Source organism: Phodopus roborovskii, unplaced genomic scaffold, assembly GCF_943737965.1.
Source record: "Phodopus roborovskii unplaced genomic scaffold, PHOROB, whole genome shotgun sequence".
NCBI classification, from domain to species: Eukaryota; Metazoa; Chordata; class Mammalia; order Rodentia; family Cricetidae; genus Phodopus; species Phodopus roborovskii.
This window is the reverse complement of record NW_026126550.1, coordinates 3,884,948-3,904,344: the sequence shown is the minus strand read 5'-3', so window position 1 is coordinate 3,904,344 and position 19,397 is coordinate 3,884,948. Positions and strand designations below refer to the sequence as shown.

The 19,397-nt window shown below is 45.3% G+C and overlaps 1 protein-coding gene across 2 annotated transcripts in view; it reads left to right on the top strand.

The window, feature by feature from the left end:
• Positions 1-14,260, top strand: part of Pxdn (peroxidasin) — a 72,112-nt gene extending 57,852 nt beyond the window's left edge. For both annotated transcript variants that reach the window (XM_051201279.1, XM_051201278.1), the window contains 6 exons: positions 2,576-2,710; positions 3,386-3,594; positions 8,536-8,656; positions 8,913-9,042; positions 11,094-11,207; positions 12,098-14,260. In XM_051201279.1, coding sequence (XP_051057236.1) covers positions 2,576-2,710; positions 3,386-3,594; positions 8,536-8,656; positions 8,913-9,042; positions 11,094-11,207; positions 12,098-12,217 — 829 coding nt within the window. In that variant the 3' untranslated portion in view covers positions 12,218-14,260. The remainder of the gene's footprint in view (positions 1-2,575; positions 2,711-3,385; positions 3,595-8,535; positions 8,657-8,912; positions 9,043-11,093; positions 11,208-12,097) is intronic.
• The last annotated feature ends 5,137 nt before the right edge of the window (positions 14,261-19,397 follow it).

Below are 19,397 nucleotides of genomic sequence, written 5' to 3'. Positions count from 1 at the left end.
ATTATATTAATTATAAAGCTGTTGGCCAATGGCTAGGGCTTCTTACTGGCTAGCTCTCTCTTAATTATTAACCCATTTCTATAAATCTAAGTATTTCTATGTGCCTTATCTTACCAGAGAAGGGTCCAGACCTGTTACTCCTTCCTCGACTACATGGCGTATCCCTGCGGTCTCTCTCTGTCTACCTTTCCCAGAATTCTGCCTCCTTGTCTTGCCTATTTTCCTGCCTCTATTGGCCAACAATGTTTTATTCATCAACCAATAAGAGAGACATATATATATGACATCCACCATCACAGGGGCACTTTTAAAGCTGTGTGGATGCCAGCTAATTTTGGCAGTGAACTGTGGTGTTACCGTCTCTGGGTTCAAGTTTCTGTGGTGACTCAAGATTAGGTGAGAGAAATCTGTGGAGGCTGAGATTAGACAGCTAGTGGTGTGCTGTCTGGGATGCTGCAGTGAGCCTAGTGTTGGATAGAGGCATGTTTGCCAGCCTGTCAATGCTCAGGTGGTGAACTTTGTAAGCTGCAAGAAGTTTTCTGTTGAGGAAAGACTTGTACTTAACTAGCTAGGACAGATAAGAGTCCTGGATCTGGTTTGGTCTGTAGCCCCCTGTGCTTACTCAAGCCTTGGACCTCACCTATAGTGGAGTCACACTTGAGTGGCCATTGTTCATAGAAGAGGAGAGATAGACAACCAACAGGCAGGTTTCATGGGAGATGGATATCCCACCCCTCAGAGGATAGGCCCAGGCATGCTCAGGATTGAGTCATCTCACCTAGGGCCAGGCTTCTTCTCAGACCTGCCTCCGGGGAGCCATTTAGACCTGAAGGTCTGCAGACCTCTCACAGGACCCTCTCCTGTGAGATCCTGGGTTTCTGCATGAGCGCTGCTCTGCGCCCTGTGCTCCAGTTCATTTACATAACAGTATTCGTTTACTGGCAAGGGAAGCATATGAATTCTCTGCAGGAACAGTGCATTATTTTGTCACCGTCATGCTTAATTGGGATTTATGCTCACTGACTGTACTTCATGTGCTTCAGTGTCCCCCTGCGTTCCTATCCAGACGGCCACCGATGACTTTCCCAGTCATCTTTTGATTGCCAAAATATTTCAGAACTACTTAGTTTCTAGTAATCCTGCCACTGCTGCTGAAGATGGTGAACCTGGCCCGGCTGCAAGGAATAGACCCCTGGCAAAGACAATGCTTACACTCCACCCCCCCCCACACACACACACAGAGTTACTCATTTGATTTTTGTTTTTCTTGAACACATTACCAAGAGGAAAAATGAGACATAAACAGGAGGAGAGTTGAATGGCAATGAAATCCAGGGCTGTCAGGATTTTCAGCAGGCCTTGGGGAACACAGCTGCCGTCTACTGTCCTGGCAGCCTGTTGAAGTTTTGCTTTTCAGAGCAGCCTGGAGATGAAGAGTTGAACTGAATCTGGACTTCTCTCCCTGGTGTGTGCCCTGTAAGCTGCACTGTCGGGGTCTCCAGGCCCCTGAGTCAGAAAACTGTACAGTGTCATGGAGACCATCCCCAGCAGGCCTGAAGCAAACAGCCATCCCTTTATGAGTGAGAGGGTGGAGTACAAAGAGTAGGTACCCTGGGGAGGCACTGGCATCTGGTGCCTGTATAGCAAGACCAGCAGCCCTCCAGGATCCCATGCCAGGTGGCTTCTGGTAAGGCTTTGGAGGCTTTAGTCCAGCATGCTTTTCCCTAAACATTGGACAGTGAGCACCATTTGTACTTGGAAAGGCTGAGTGCCAGCTTAAGTGAGAGCACACATATTCCACTCGTAAGATGAATGAATGTCTTTTCAATAACATGTCATAGCTAGATGATAGGGTGTTCTGCTGTCATTCCAAGCCTGGTGGGGAATGGAGCCAGGGGTGTGGAAGATGCTATTTCACGCTCTAGCAGAGTCTCCAGCAGCAGTTGGAACCAAGAGCACCTGCTGTCTTGTAAGCTCTTGGGAAATGGAACAGGGTTAGGAAAGAAATATCTGTAGACATTGCTGTTTCTTTGTGTAGGAGCATGTGTAGGAGCGTGGAGGACTTGATGAGAATGCTTGTTAATCATTTTCAAATGTTTAATCCTCATGTTAGATATCTACCCTATCTAATTAACCAGCATTTCCATTGACAAGAACATTTCAATATATAGGAAGTTCTAATTCCATTATTTTCAAATACGACTATTCATTGTTCACATACTTAAGGAAGAAGACACTTGTTGAAAATGGATGGGCATGCCTTGTGGATTTAGACGGTTCTCCCTGGAGCACAAGAAAGAATGTTTTAATTTTCTTACCTATTTTTGGCTTTTCAGATCATTTGTAAGTGTGTGTGTGTGTGTGTGTGTGTGTGTGTGTGTGTGTGTATGTGTGTAGCAAAAAAAAAGAGGAAAATCTTTTAAAATATGAGTAAATATGCTTTAAAGAAATACTGATAAGCTTTCTTTGTTCAGCAAAAGTCTGGACAATGTGTAGGACCTTTTTCATACTTGCTGTGTTTCATATCCCAGGCCACTATACTGGGCAGACCTGACTTCCTCCTTGTCTGTTGCAGGCTGTATGGCTCTACTCTCAACATTGATCTGTTCCCGGCCCTCATGGTGGAAGATCTGGTCCCTGGCAGCCGCTTGGGGCCCACACTCATGTGCCTGCTCAGCACACAGTTCCGACGACTGCGGGATGGTGACAGGTGGGTGCTGGAGAACCTTGCTGTACTTACATGGTTCTGGACCAGGGACAGATGCCAGTGAGGACCTCTCTCTGCTTACTGCCCTTCCAACAGCTCTGTACCTCCTGTAGGCTGCCTGGGCTGGTACATCCGAGTTCCAGGTGCTGTGGTCTCTGAATCCAATAAGAACATGAATGTTTCCAGGAGCCTTTTGACTTCATGTTGGCACACAGAAGACTAGAACATTGTTTGTTTTGTTTGCATTTTTGAGATAGGGTATCAGTGTGTAGCTCAGTCTGGCCTCACTCATGGCAAGCCTTCTGCCTCAGATGTATACCACAATGCTTAATTGAAGCCTGGGGCTTTAAGTAAGAGTTCTTTTCATTCTAACAATATTAGTTTACTTTAGTGAGTGGAAAAAGTTGGGCAGACCTATAGCTGAGAGTTTAGTCAGACGTTTACCCATCCATCTTTTTTCAGATTGGCTACTGCACTATCTCTTATATGCTGTGGCTTTTTGCTTTCCTCACATTTATTGGGTGAGAATTCGAACAACATCTGGGTCAATTTTTAAAATGTTCTGTTCATGGAATCCAGGAATTTCCTTGTTGGAATAACATTCTCACCTTAGGTCCTTGTGGCCAGCAGTCTCTTTCTGCCAGCACTGACCCTGTTGTTGTCATCTCTGGAGTACAGGTTGTGGTATGAGAACCCAGGTGTGTTCTCCCCTGCCCAGCTGACGCAGCTCAAGCAGACATCCTTGGCTAGGATCCTATGTGACAACTCAGACAATATCACCCGTGTGCAGCAGGACGTGTTCAGGGTGGCAGAGTTCCCACATGGCTATAGCAACTGTGAGGACATCCCCAGAGTGGACCTGCGAGTGTGGCAGGACTGCTGTGAAGGTACGTGGTGCCAGGCCCCTGCCCTCACTGTCTCCCTGTTGCTGCTGCTTTGTGTGGGAATAGGAGAGCAGCCTCTGGCCCTTGGTATGGTAATTATTTGTGGTTACTTTGCTTAATGAGTGGTCTGAGAGATAAATATCAAGGAGTCTTATCATTAAAGCACAATATGTCATTGAGCCCAGGCTGTATGAAGGCAGTAACTCCACCCACACTGCCTCTGCATAAACTTAGAAGACAAGGAAGCACCCAAGGCTAGATAGAGTCTCTTTCCAACCTTAAATGGCCGTACACTAAACTGCCGATGAAGGTTCAGTAGATGCACATACTGGCCACTCAGCTGTGTGTGATCATAAATAGCATGCATTTAATGTCATATTTCATCCTCCTGCAAATGCATTACATTTATCGATGGCATTGTCACCACAGATGCCTGTGTTGATGTCACTAGAAGTTTGCAGCTTCATTATTATCTGAGACTGCACCATATTCTGATAACCAAAATGCTAAGTGAAAGGTAACAAAACTTTAGTGCATCCCATTGCATATCTAATATTTAACCTATGGTACAGCGACATCTTATAACTCTCAGCTACAAATATGAGAAATATTTCCTCCAGGAAACATAACAATCATATCATGTTATGCTGATAACCTGTTTTAACTCTATTCTTGAGGAGATAGAGAGTAGCCTTCAGGTGTGAAACATCTTGATGTTAGGGCTGGACAGCCTCATAATGAGGTCTGTGTAGCACATCCCAGTCAGCCCGAGGCAGCCTACTTACTGCAGTGTCTGTCCACCTCACACAGGGCTGCCGTCACAGCACTAGCAGCCACTGGCTTCCTGTGGTGACTGTTCTGTGGTGTCTTTCCCACTGTGCATTCTTCTTGGTTAACCTCAGTTTCCAGTTTCTAATTTGAGTGTAGTTTTGGCTTTATTCAAACTATGATCAGAACCCCATAAATATAAAGCTGGGGACATTTATAGCCTAAGTTGAGTGGCATATGTTTGTGGTGAGAACAGGGCTCAAGAGGATGGATGCTCCAGCCACACACTGAGTGGCACACTTGATCCTTGGCCCTGCCCTACCCCTCCTTAGAGACCCCGATGAAAGTGGGCCACATGAGGCTTAAAAAGAGGCACACAGAGTTCAAGACTATGGTTATCTCTCTCATTTTCCTCTGAAAGTGGTTAAGATATTTAATAAGTATTGAAATCAGGTTGACCTTTGAAGCTGCAATTAATGTCTAAGAGTATGTGTAGTGGGGGTACATTCGTATGTAAATGTGTGTGATCATGTGGTTTGTCCAGTCTGATATTTTTGTGTGTGTGCTTCTCCCTAATATATGTATATATGCATGTATTTATGTACATATCGTGATCTGTAGGCACTTTTCCTATTCCACAGTCACTCTTAAATAAACACACTGAAGCATATATTAATTACAAATGCTCAGCCAATAGCTCTGGCTTGTTACTATCTCTTACATTTTAAGTTAATGCTCTGCCAGGTGGCAGGCAGTACCTTTATTAACATCTCCTGCTCCCTCTTGTCTGGATGGTGACTCCAGACTCTACCCTTCTCCCATCCTTTTTCCTAGAGTGGCTCTCCTGCCCAACCTTAATCTGTTCAGCTATTGGCCAGTCAGCTTCTTTATTGCAGTGATATATATTCACACAGTATAAAAGTATATTCCACAGCAATGTTCTGTGTGTGTGTGTGTGTGTGTGTGTGTGTGTGTGCATGTGTGCATACATGCGTGCGTTTGTGCATGTATAAGTGAGAGAGAGTTATAAGAATTCACATAAAGGACATTGTGCTTGCTGTGCACCTAGTCCTAAATTATTGATGTTCTTGTGATCATACAGTGGGAACTTGCATCTGTTTTTGCTTCTTTTTGTTTTAAATGCTCACAGGTTTTTCCAGCTTAAATACTTTCCTACAGGGATGGCAGAGAATTCTTTTCTGTTTGTAGGAACATGTCTTGAAAATACTGTGCAAGGCCAATTCTTATTTGCAGATACAGAGGTTCTATTTTCTGGCAGCAGGACCAGGTCCCCTTCTGCTACAGAGCAGAGCCAACCTTCACTGTTTTGCTTAAAAATATCCATAGTTCTGGAAGAGGTCATGTCTGAGGCAGGCCTTGTCTTGGCATGTGCCCCCATTCTGTGCCATTGTTCCAGCTGCTGCAGATGCTCAGTGCCCAAAGTTCTTGGTGACACTGCTTCTTCCAGATACTGTGCCTCTTAAAAAAGCAGGCTTGCTTCAACCCCAGAAGAGCTTCAAGATTCTAAATTTACTGGTTTCTGTTTTAGCTCAATCCTACAGGGGGAGAAATGCTGGTTGCTGTTAACTCATTTTTCTTTCTTTCTTTTCTTTATGTGTATGTGTGGTGTGTGCTTGCATAGTATGTATATGTTTGCATGTGTTCAGGTGCACATGCCTAAGGATACAGTTGGCGTGTAGAGAGCAGAGATTGGCATCTAGTGTCTTGGGTTTTTCAGTAAATCCACAGCTTGACAATTCAGCTTGTCTAGCTGGCCAGCGTGTTCTAGGGACTCAAACTCCACTCCTTCTTACTTGCTCAGTAACCGCCTAACTTACTGAACCATCTCCCCAGACCCTGTTCTTTCAGCTCAGCTTCGAAGAAAGCTCATGACATCACTTCTGGGAGTTGCACCTGGTTCACAGCAACAAGATCAGCACTCATGCACCCCAGAGCCTGAGGCAGCTGCTTCTGGGGCGGGGCAGTGTCCATTTCCTTTTACTCAATGCAGGAATTGCAGCATCTTGAGTATTAGGGGATTGCACAAATGCACACATGTGTATACCCCCACCTATGCAATTTGAAATACTGCAGTCATGGTTGAAATATTAAAAAGAATCCAAATATTTCACCCAGATTCACCAACTGTGTTAACATTTTCTACATATTTATTTATACTTTTATTAGTATACAAATACGTATTGTATATATAAAACACAAAAGTCTTTCTAAGTGAGCCCGGGAAGTTGCAGCTTTCCTGATAGCATACTCCTAAATAATCTACCTAAGTATAATCAAAATTGGAAAGTTTAGCATAAATAAAATTCTTCCCCAATTTTCAGATCCTGTTTAAATTCTATTTTCCCAAAGATGTTAGTTCATGGCAGGTTCCACCTCAATTAATTTTACCTGAATGTTCCCTGACTCCTGTATCCAAGAAGTGTTCTTAGCAGGTCGGTCTCCATCTGGGTCCTTTAGGTAGGTATCCCTCCATGTGAGTTTGTCTGACCTTTTACTAAAGGTTAAGTACAGCACTGCAGCATCAGCATAGAGGAGGCACGAAGGGCTGTGTTCCTCTTGGTGCACCATAGCAGGAAGCACAGGGCATAAGTTTGTCCTGTGACCAGTGACAATGATCCAAGTTACTTATTTAAAGCATTTGGCTGGACACTTTGGTGAGTGTGAGGAGGGTTACAAATGTGTGATTTCCATTAGAATTCTCCTCTGCACCAAGCTCTTCCTCCTTTTGGGCAAAACTCTGGGTGAAGAACCATTCCTAGGTAAAACAGGTGTTCCAGTGAGGGTCAGATTTGGAGCATGGGTCTCCTGTCCACATAGAACTTTCCAGGTATCACTGTGGTTTGGGTACCTGTGCACAGTGAACATGGCTACTTCCATAGCAGCAGCAGCACTGGGTGTGGGGTTGCAGTAGAAACAAGGTGCATGCAGCTGGCACAGGCCAGACAGAGAAGTGTAGCCCAGCTCTGCTCTGTGCCTGAGGGAGAGATGGAACATCCATGGTAAATACAGTGGCCCTGGGTTCCCATAACCCAACTATGTGTAGTTCTCAAGTCAGGGCCACTGGGCACAGCCCATTCACATGAGGCCTATCTTGACTTGTTGCTGTTCTCAAATAATCTAGGGCAAGACTTTGTGAGGGAGAATCACCTTTGCCCTTTCCCAGAATATTCAGCCTTGTCTGGCCTGGCTTCAGTTTTCAGGAAAACTTGAAGGAAGGGGCTCCAGTGAAGATGGGGAAATACAGGGAGTAGACATAGCTATGGAAAGCCAAGCTTCTGTGAATCTGGTTTATGTCCTTGGGGCCATCTGAGAAGCCGCATTATCTATTCTGATTGGTGGACAGGGCAAATTTAACACTTCCAGCTTAACTCAAGTCACATAATGACCTGTGATAAAACAAGTTCAGGCCACTTAGGGATTTATGTGGTCAGAATTGAAGGCTTGATTCAGCTGGAACACTTTCTTCCATTCCTAGCCTAGATACTCTTATCCAGAGGTGGGTAGCCACATGGCCTCTGCTTCAGTAGGCTCACAGAAATTTAGAATTTAGTAAAAAGTGTCTTTGGCCTTTGCTTTCTTCTGGGCCAGGCTATTCTTAGGGGAGAAAAGAGACATAAGATATGTGTAAAAATGGGAGGCTTTAATGAATAATGTAGTGAGGACTTAGGTGAGAATAGGATTCCTCCCGACATCTGGAGCTTGGGGTGAGGCTGCATGCAACCAGGGCAAGGACATGTTTGGAAATTACCTGGACTTATTGCAGGTTGGTTTGGGCTGCTCATGTGGTCTTGGGGGCAGGGTACCACTTCACAAGGGTAGGAGGACTTAGTGCAGACTTAGATCATGATGGTAGAGTGCTCACAATCTCCAAGTGTGGGCTACAGGAGGGCACAGTGGTCACCTGGAGTGCTCTGGTCCAGAGACTTCCTGCAGCTGTTGCCAGGTTTAAGAATTGAACCTGGAGTCACAGAGCACTAACAGACTCACTGTTAGCTCCATGAGTCTTTTAGGCACTGCCTGGCATAAAATATGTCCTAATTGAAGGGGCAAGGGGAGGGAGATGATGTGTGATTAAAAATAGCTACTGCTCAGCAAGATGTAAATTTATCCTAGCGTCGTCTGTAACTGATTGCCCCCTTTTTGCTTTTTCACCAGACTGCAGGACCAGGGGACAGTTCAATGCCTTCTCCTACCATTTCCGAGGCAGACGGTCTCTAGAATTCAGCTATGAGGAGGACAAGCCCTCTAAGAGAGCAAGGCGGCAGAAGGCACTAAAGTGAGTTTTGGTGATATCTGGGAGGTGTCCTGGCTATTGTGGGTTTCCCATACAGTCTGAGGTCATTGAGCTCAGTTATAACCTGGGTCAGCTGAAGCAGAGGTGTCCCAGAGTAGAGTGTACAAGGCCTGTGTCCTGCTTGACAGTGCTGGCTGTAGAGTGCTGTGCTGGGCATGCCACAGAAGGGATAGATGCACTTAGGAATGTTGGCTTCAGCCTGCACATTGACACTGTGAGTCTTCTCCTTACCCCCTAGTGTGAAATATGGCAAACACCCTAGCAATGCCACATCACCCACCCATAAGCACTTGGAAGGACCAGCAACAAATGATTTAAAGAAGTTTATTATGGAAATGCAAACAGTCATCACAGACCTCAGGAAACAGGTAAGGCTGGTTTGAGCCACTGTTGTCTTCACATCCTTGGACCTTTCGCTAGCATAGCTCCTCCCTGCTGAGTTCCAAGAGGCCTTGCATTTCTGGATGATTGTGAAAGTGTTGACTTTGCCCTCACCTGCTGGGGACTGGCCATTTGTGTAGCTTGCTTTTCTCTAGCTTGCTTCTTACCAGGACTCTTGTCCTTATGTTTCTCTATTAGGTCCCTTTTTTTTATTGCTGTAATTAAACACCATGACCAAGACAACTTACAAAAGAGTTTCTTTGTGCTTACAGCTTCAGACAGTTAGAGTCCATGGTTGTGGGTGAAGGCATGGCAGTAGGAGTAGAAAGCTGAGGGCTCACATCTTGAACCTAAAACATGAATCAGAGAGAGGAAACCAGCAATGGTGCAAGGCTTTGAAACCTCAAACTCCACCCCTAGTAATATACTTCTTCTCCTAAGCCTCCCCACACAATTAGGGAACAATTTCCCAAATGCCCAAAACTATTAGGGAACATCTCATTCAAACCCTCGACAGTTGATGTCTCTAAATTTGGGGCTCCCTCCCAGGGAATGTGTGTGAGAGGATACAGCGGGAGTAGATAAACACAAAATCCCAGAGAACAGAGAACTCAGGCATAGCCAGAGGAAGAGGTGTGGGAAAAGACAAACCTGAATTCCTGCTGGTAGGCCACATCTTCAGGAACGGTTTGGAAGTGACTGCTCTAGGAGTCTAGTCAGTGATGGTAGGCTCACTAAGGCGGCAAGGCAGGGCACCAGGGCTACATTGCATCCCTGGCTGAGCATCTGTAGATAAATAACGTCCTCTCCTTCTATGTAAGGAGCTTTGTTCTGCCTCTCCAAGGCTCTGTGTTCAGTTATTAAAAGCCTTGTTTCAAAGAGAGTAGAGGCTGGAGCCTCAGGCTAGGCACAAGAGGTTCACTCGATAGTAAAGAACATAGTTGAAAAGTGTCCCGGGTGTGTGGAGTGTGTCTAACATGGGTGACTGGTTTGTGGTATTTTGAGTCTGGCTCTGTTCCTATTCCAAGGCTACTCGGGTGACAGACTCAGAGGAAATTCATGTAACCCAAATTCCTTTCTGGATAAGGAAGGCATTCCTGTGGCATCTGCTCCTGCTTGATCCTGGCTCTCCAGGCATAAGGCTCCTTCTTTGTGCTTTCCATCACCCAACTTGTTCTGTTCTAAAGCACCAGAGTGGGTGGTGCTTGTGACTCCTGGCTCAGGAGAAGCTGAGACTGACCCAGGTATACTAATGAGAGCAGGTGTCCTTCAGATCTGTTGTTGGTCTAAGTGGGCCACATAGACTTAGTGTCCATGGTATCATCATTTACATTCTACCTGTAGTCACAGGGGCAGGAATTTTTGGCTTGAGGTGCCAGCAGAGCAGATAATGCAGAATGACCTTTGCATAGAAAGTTCAGGCAGCTTTGGCACTTCCCTGTCATCCCTGCATGACCTATCTGTGCAGCTGTCTATAGTTCATCGGTGTAGACAGCCATCTAGATCGTAGCCACTTTTGTCCTTTGCTTATCTGGGTTTTGAGGAACTCAGAGTCAGCCATTGATGCCCAGGTTACTCTCTGATTCCTAAGGATACTTGTCCATCCTTTAGTTTTCTTCATGGCTCAAGTAGGAATGTTGAAGGTTAACTAAAACATAAGATATGCTAGTGAGTTTGCTTTGTTTTTTTCTTGGAAACGCTGAAACATGTCTTATTGGCTAACTAAATTCCTTGGGATTTAGGCTGTTGGGAGTAAAGTCATCCTAATACAAAGACAACGGGGTGATCTTGGTGCCAAAGGCCTCACAGAGTTGCACAAGGTTCTGTGCTCTGATCCAGTGTGAACTGGGAACCACATTGTGCTCAGTATGTAGGATAGGGAAATTCAGGGGCTGTGGTTGAAACCCACATAGTAGGCAGACTGATTTAAAATGCTGTGCCTCCTATCACCTCTTGTAATGCTAGAAGCCTCTCATTAGCTCAGCATGGTTGTTGAGATTTATTCCATCAACTTGCACTGCTCTGTGCCTTGCTGCAGATAACCAGCCTGGAGTCTCGGCTCAGCACCACAGAGTGTGTGGATGACAGTGGGGAATCCCACAGCAACAACACAAAGTGGAAAAAGGACTCGTGCACAGTTTGTGAGTGCAAAGTGAGTATGGGGTGGGTTCTGTGCTCATGCACATAACGCCTGGGAAGCAGGTGGTCCAGGTGTCAGAGTGAGGTTCTGCTGGCCCTGATCCTCAGCCGTGCTTTCCCTTCATATGGTAGAGAGAACACACGGGGACATTTGTGTGAACCACCCTAGCTTCTAATGTTGTACAGGAAGCATATACAAACCTGGGAACCTGAAAATGCCACAGCTCATGACCCTTCCTTTCAGAGCTGGCTGTAACATTCACTCCCTTATCCTCGCTGTGTCTGTCCTGGTCTAGCCTGGGATATTAGTTACAGAGAATACTAAAGGGATATGGTCCATTTTCGGGAAGAGGATGTACCTTTGTTATAAACAGAGGTTCCCCTGCAGCCCTGGGAGGAGTACATTTGGGACAGAGCCAGAAGGCAGGACAGCAGGGATGAGGGCCAATCCAGAACACTTTTTGTCTAGCAGCAGACAGGGTTTGTCCCTTTGCAGGAACAGTGCAGGGTACTCCAAACATCCCTTAGCCTTAGTGAAGACTAAGCTGGGGAGGGAGGATTCTTTGCAAAGAAGACCATTTCTCCCTGGTCTCTTTCTCCTTCCTGGCATGATGTAGCGGGAGATTGGAGATGGGACAGCTCAGTTCTTTGATACTGGGCCCCATGGTGTGGGTTAGAGGACAATGGGAAAAGGACAAGGAGGTGTGCAATGGGATCCCCTACGGGATGTATTTATAGCTCAAAAGCTCCAAATGTTGTCTTGGGTCACAGTCCCGGGAGAGCAGAGCCAAGCATGGTGGGAGTGAGGACAAGAAACATGAGACACCGTACTGGGGCAGAGGTTGTGTGGATCATGCCCAGCAGAGGATCCCCAAATGACAAGAATGTTTCTTCCTCCTTCAGAAAGGTCAGGTCACCTGCTTTGTGGAAGCTTGCCAGCCTGCAGCCTGCCCAGAGCCTGTGAAACTGGAAGGTGCTTGCTGTCCCGTCTGCTTAAGGGACACAGCAGAGGAAAAGCCTTAGTGTCCCTGAGCTGAGCACCTCGAAGCTGTTCCACAGAATCCTTGTGAGCTTAGATGGCAACATGAGGCGCTTCAGATCACAGGACAAGTTGGAATCCCAGACATTTCAGGACCTCCACTGGGTCGTCACTGATGCAGCCCTGGCTGTGTTTGTAGAAGGAAACTGAGTGTGCAGGAGTGGCTCTGGTCCTCACTTCATGTTAGACTTCTCAGGTTATTATTTAATTATTTTTAAATGAAAAATTGGTGCTACTATCGAATCACACAGTTAAGACATGTGGGGTCCTAAATTGCTTCTGCCCGATGATGCCACTTCTGTTTATATGAGGCAGGAGGTCTTTGGCAAGGCCTCATTTATGCAGAAGTATTTGGCAAACAGAACAGTATTTTTTTTTTTTCTTCTTCTTCTTTTATATAATGTCCTGGGCCACAATCCCCACAGGAACACTAGGGCTTCCTCCTAACACTCCTTCATGTCTGCTATCTTCACCTTCCCCTTTAGAGCTGGCTCTTCAACATATGAATACAATACCCATACAACCCTGCATCCTGGGACCAGGTCAGCCCTTCTTTACTGTCACATTATGAGGCCACATTTAGAAATTACCTTGTTTCAATTTAGAAGGTGTGTAAATACTGCCTTTCTGTAAACTGAATGTGAAAGAAATCCTTTGGTCCCATGCCATCCAGTGACCTGAACAGCCCCTCGCGTTGGCAGGATGGTCTCACAGCCACCACCTGCCTTCGTTCCTGTCCATAGTGTAGGGAGAGTGATTCATTTTCTAGGTGACAGGAAATAGGTGACAGCTAGGCAGAGCCTGAATGTCTAAAATCACATTGTGTGAATCCTTTAAAGGAAAAAAAATCCCTATACCTCATTTTTTTATTGCATGATGTTTTATAAATTTTTCCCATTTTAGATGTTAGCAAAATTATTTCCACTATGCAAAAGATTTTTTTTAATTCAGTGAAAAGCAACTATTATACCTCATAGTTTCTTGTTTTTAATTAACCAAAATGTTCCATTCTATTCTCACAAGGTTCCGAGGACTCTCCCCTGGACAAGCAGGTCTCACTCTATATTCACTGATGTGCCCAGCACTGTATGCCAACCATTTGGGTACATCAAGAGTGTCACCTGCCCAAGATCTAGGGAGGAAGACCTGAAGGGCACAGAAGAGTCAGTGTGAGTTTGATAAGGGCAAAATAGGTGTCATTTTAGGGGGACCACGGTCAGGTAGAATGATGTTCAGCTCCTTGCAGCCCCTGGCTTGTGTTGAACAGTAAGGCCATTTTGATACAGTCTATGTGTGATCCTTATGCTGACACGAATACCTTCCCAGAGATAGACACAAAACCATACATGTAAGGCTGCTGAGCAAAGACAGCATCCCAGCATGGGCATGTTCACCGTGGATTCACCACATTGTGTATGTAAACGTGGTCACTGTGCCTTACTCTCCTATTGCTAATGGTATTCAGAAGCCAGTGGTCCAGCAGGGGTGGGCATTTGTGAAATATTAAGTTGAACTTAGTGATGCAATCTCAGAATAGACTTCTGTGAAGTAGGAGACATAACCGTGCCATCTGAAATCTGATGGCTGTGTGATTGCTCAGGCATAGCAATGCAGGAGACCCTGGGTAGCTGGTATTTCACATGAGCCCTGGGGGTATGTCTTATGCCAAGAGATACAAATGTATGTGGTGCTTAGACGGGGATTTTGTTCTCTAATCCCATGAAGGAAGCTGGCTATGATTTACATTAATTTCTGGAATTCAAACCAAGATGTCTCAGATCTCCATTTTGATGTTACAGCGTCACTGGCCAGGCAGTGGGCACTGCCCAGACACCCTTTCTGATTAGCCACTGCACTGGGCTTCTGCAATACAAAGCAGTGTACATATTTATTTACTTTTCTGACTGTTGCCGACAGCCAAATGCCATTTTATGTTCCTTGTATTCAATGCATTACCAAAGAGGTGTTGCACTTTGTAATGACACCCTTTCAGTTCAAATAAAAGGGCCACGTTGTCAAGAGGAGAACCTGTTTTTTTTACTCTGATGCAAACAATAACTTTGAATGATTTGGAAGTGTGAGGAAGGGACCCAGTCCTACACAAAAAACCCAGAACTATGCTATGAACCACGAAAAGGAAAGGAAAGGGGGTGGGGAGGTATGGTTAAGAGAGAGATTCTTCCTTCTGAGTTAGGGAGGGCACCTTAGCCAGGCTGATGTCATATTGTCCTGACCCTGACACAAGCTGCCTGAGTTTCCATCTGGACCAGTATGTTCCTTTTTCAGGAAATACCCAGTGCTCTAAGCTCTCTGAGGGAACAGGGTGGGTGGATAGTTCTGTTCTTCCCAGGACAGGAATAAAGATCAAGGTGGTCATAAAGTTCCATCAATGTTGAATGTTTTTCCATCTTTGTGTTTGTGCTTGTGTGTGGCCTTCATTCTAACCAAGGTGACCTGGGTGGCAGATAGGATACTGTTCTGAAAGAAGCAGAAAGTTGACATCCTTTTTATCTAGCCTGGAGAAGATTCTTGCATTCATGCAACTCTCATACAAAGGAAGATGTGATATTAAGGGAACTCAAATGCATTCAATTTGTGTATGATTGTGTGTGTGTGTTTGTATGTGTGCTTGCGTGTGTGTGCTTATTCATATGTATAGAGACCAGATGTCAAAGAAAGGTGTCTTCCTTGATCACTAGCTGCCTTGTTTTTTGATACAGGGTTTTTCTCATGGGGCACAGAGCTCACTAATTAGGCTAGACTGGCCAGCCAACAAGCTCCAGGATCCTCCTATCTCCACATAACACTACTTCTAGATTTTTCATGGGTGCTGGAGATCAGAACTCAGGTTATCATGCTTCATGTGGCAAGCACTTTGAGCCATCTCCTAACACTTTGCACTAAGCATCTTAAGTTGGCAGATTATTTCAGAAATTAAATAGAAACTTGAGTACTTCCACAAATGTGCCTTGCTATGGAAGAGGATGTGTGGGATTCTCTGCTGCACTATTCAGGTGAGACAGCTTCCCCGCACCTAAACCACAGTCTGTGACAGACTCTTCACATGAAGCCATAAGCTTAAAACTGGCTTTTGTAGCCACCCCAAATCACATGAAAATTCAAGCTGCTCCTTTCCCCCACTAGAAATGACAGACGCAGTACAACTAGACTTCCATTCTGCTTAATCTTTTTGCCAAGACTGATGAACTACAAACAAGGCAGACAGATCTTAGCCTAGTGCCAGCGGAGTCTGTGGGCAAAGGAAGACCTGGTCCATGTGGTGGCTGGCCAGCCAATCCCAAATTTTTCTTTAATACCCTGCTGACCAACAGGGGCCCTGAACAATTGCTCCACTTCTACTTTTTTTTTTTTTTTGCTTTTTGACTAAAAGCATCCCATCATCTATGTTCACATTATATTATAGTTATTTTCCTAGTGCAATGACTCAAGGTGTAAAGGCACTTCCCTCCAATCCTGATGAGTTTGATCATTGACTCTTGGGAACTACATGATGGAAGGAGAGAACTGACTTTCACAAGTCCTCTGACCGACACCTTTACCACCCCATACACCCACTAACTTCTTAGACCCAGACCAGAGACTTTGGGGCGGGGGGGGGGGCAGCAGACATGAATTCAAAGTTTGCCAAAGCACTATCATCGCTGGTTTTCCGTTTGGACAATTTGTTAAAAGCAACTCTGTGTGTATCTGTTGCTGTAATATCTGGCTTTCTTTCTTCAGACAAGTGGGACTCCAGAAGAAGGAAACTGAAGTTGGAAGCCCCAGAATCCTTTCCATGATCTATCCCCATCACACCCCAAAAGTCTCTGAAGCTGCTTTCCCCTTTTGTTCTGACTGCACCCCGTGATACCCTAGGACTGCAGGAAGCTATGTGGCAGGTACAGCCGCATTACCCGTGGCTGTGTTGCTGAGGAGAGGTGTGGGTTTTGAGCATCTTCATCCCATTATGACTGTTTAATGCCTACTATAAATTGACTTGCAGATGTTGGGAGAAGGTAAGGGACAGAAGTCATATCATCATATTTTCTTACTCTAGGATGTTGAATGTAAGTACTATGGCAAGATTTATTTTTCCATGTGCCTTACATAAAGCCAACATTATTTTAGCTAGCCCACAGTTAAAAGACCTCCCCCCACTAAGAGAAATAACCTTTGACATCATCGTTGCGTGTCTTCTAAACGGTCTGCATCTTAGTGTTTTATTGTTTTGTCTGTTCTTAACCAAACCAGGCAGAGTACGCACATTAACTGGAGAAGCCTGCAGCTGTTTCAGAGGAGATCCCTGGAAAACATGTTTGTGTTCCTTAAAAATGACCACATCGGGAATCATCTCAGATGAAGCTGCTGGTCATCATTGCTTGTAACTGTGACTCAGAGCTCACCAGGGGAGGAGGGAACAGGATGTGGTGCCTGTGGTCTCCAAGGGTGCTGTGCAGCCTGGCCATTAGGTTTTCACAGAATTCCCAGTGCTGCTGTCATAGGACTCTGCCTCCTCTCCTGCTGCCTGGTGGAGCAGAACTCTTCTGTAAGTCAGGAGTACTGAAATGGAGACTTGGGTCTACCTCCAGGCCCTGAAACCAATTCCCACTTCATTTCGTCAGGTTTAGAGAAATAGCACATCCATGTTTGAGAAAGACTGGTTCTTTGTGCATGCTATGCAAACTGTGGGTCCAGATGGACTTGCAGAGTTTGCCTGGCATGCTTCAGGTGTAAAAGGACAAATCTGGGATCTTGGGGAATGTTGATGCTCTCTGTTCCCTCGAGTGCTCAAAGGCTATGAAGTCATACAAAAACAATACAACAACAAAAACAAAACTAAAACTACCCTGTCTCACCCAGAGCAGCTTGTGATGTCCCAAGTCCCACAGAGGCCAGCACTGTTCCTCAGAGGCTACACCCTGAATCCAAGCCCAGGCATACTTCACCAGATTCCCCTCTTCTTGTGTGATACATCCCATAGTCTCCCAAAACACTCATTTTATTGCATCTTGTTATGCCCTGTCCAGTTGACATCACTGGGAAGCCTGCTCTTTTCTGAAGGGAAATGGAGGATTGGTGGATCTCGGGGAGAGGAGAGATGGGAAGGGGATTAGAAGAAAGGGAAGGAGCAGAGGCTGGAGTTGGATTGTACTGTATGAGAGAATAAGAAAAAGAATCTACTGGTTGTAGTAGGTGTACTTTAAAAGCTCAGTGCTTTCACTTGTGGGCTGATCTTAGCAGAGACCTTTCTCTCCTCCCCCCCCCCCATGTCTAAAGACTTGAGGTTTGGATGAGTTCCATCTCTGTTAATTTCCATTGGAGCTCAGACTATAACTGGAGCCTCAATTTCTTCATCTATAATTATCTAACATGTAAGATTTCCTTTTAATTAAGCAGGATAAATCTAGTGGGAAATAAAGGAGTGTGAGTATGTTTACTGCCAAAGACAGTGTCTTAAATATCCCTGTAGTCGTCTGTATCCCGTGTGCTTTGGGGGTTCTGAGTGTCAAGTGGTACTCTCTGTAATGTTAATTAGAAATCTAGTCCTTTAGATAAAAATTCTCCATCCTGTGAACTCTGGATAAAGGTGTCCTTGTTCTTCTGTAGAGGGAACTGAATCCTGGACCTATGTACCTGCTCCTCCTGGATTTGGACTATCAGCATGAACAGAAAGCAGAGTTTGGAGATGGACTGAAAGCATGTTCTAAGTTAGGAATGACTGGCTGGCCTTTACTTGCTCACTCATAGCCAAGGGTTCATGCTAGACTCTACATGTGAGCAGATATACCTAAATAGACATGTCCCAGGAAAAACTACCACATATAAACTAAATGTTTTAGAAACAGTCTAGAGGCTGAATGTGAATTACCTATTGACTGCTCTATATAGATATTACTGGGCATACTGTAGGTAAAGATGAAACACACAGACTGAATATAGGCTAGACAGATTACCAGTCTGGGTTTGATATAAACACCCTATGTGTAGACTGACTATAGAACAGATACAAACTAGAAAAAAAGACTTGACTGACTTGTTTGCCCTCTTGGCACCATGGATGAAGATGGTGAAGAGCAAACCATGGAAGCTGAACTGTGAGGCAAGGGGTGGGACCTCCTAGGAGTTTACCTTCGAAGTCAAAGAACTTCCTGCTAGTGAAAAGCAGAAGGAAGGGCTGTGGTAGCAATAGAGGTGGTTATCTCCATCCCAGGCGGGGAGCCCCAAGGTAGGCCAGCAGCAGGTTGGCAGTTTGAGGTTTCCTCAAAGAGTTGACTGTTCTGGGTCCCTGGTGGACACCTCAGAAGGCTTGCCTCAGGGAAATAATGCAATGCTGCCCACTGTGGTAGCAAGAAGAGCAGTTAGGATGACATGGCAGTGTCTGGTATAGTCCAGGAAGGACGAAGGATAGAGAGAAGTACTGTCTGAGCAAGACATCATCAGCAAAAGAAACAGTGGCAGAAGTGTGTTACCTATAGCTCTAAGCTATTCAGACAAGGAACAGAGCTGTTAACAATGTTCTCTGGCATGGAGATCTGAGAGTGCCTTGGCAGGTGCATGTATCTCTGTGTTCAGATGGAGCACAGAACATCAAGGAACCCTGAGAAGGCGCCAAAAGCAGTTGAGGGAACAGATGCCCTGTTGGGTGAAAGGTAGGGCATTTGAGGTAAGGGTCATGCAATCTTCAGAGCTGGTCTCCCCTGGAGATGCTTCCTGACTTGCAGATACATGTCTGGTCCTGTGTAGTCAGTTCTATAGCTTCTTTGCAGAAAGGAGGGAGAAATAGCCATGGCCTTTGCCCCTGAACCTGTACACCTTGGCTAGAACATCCCAAGTGAAACACTTGCAGAAACCATCACCCAGATACTTGACATTGTCTTTGTTTCTGAGTTGAGCAGCAGTAGAGGATGGTGACACACAGGAATGGAAGATTTGGAATCCAGTTGGGGATCTACACAATGGTCTATCTTCCTGGGAGTATATTAGGTCCTTGTACTGAGACAGCAGCCTTGCCATCTATTTGACAGGAACAAGCAAATAGGGCAGAGATTATGTGCTTAGACCCAAAAGAGGCAGAGTCACATGCATAGGCTTCTTACATGATCTTGGGAGAACAAATCTATGTGTAGGACATGAGACTGTAGGAAAAAACAGAGTGGGCCAGGC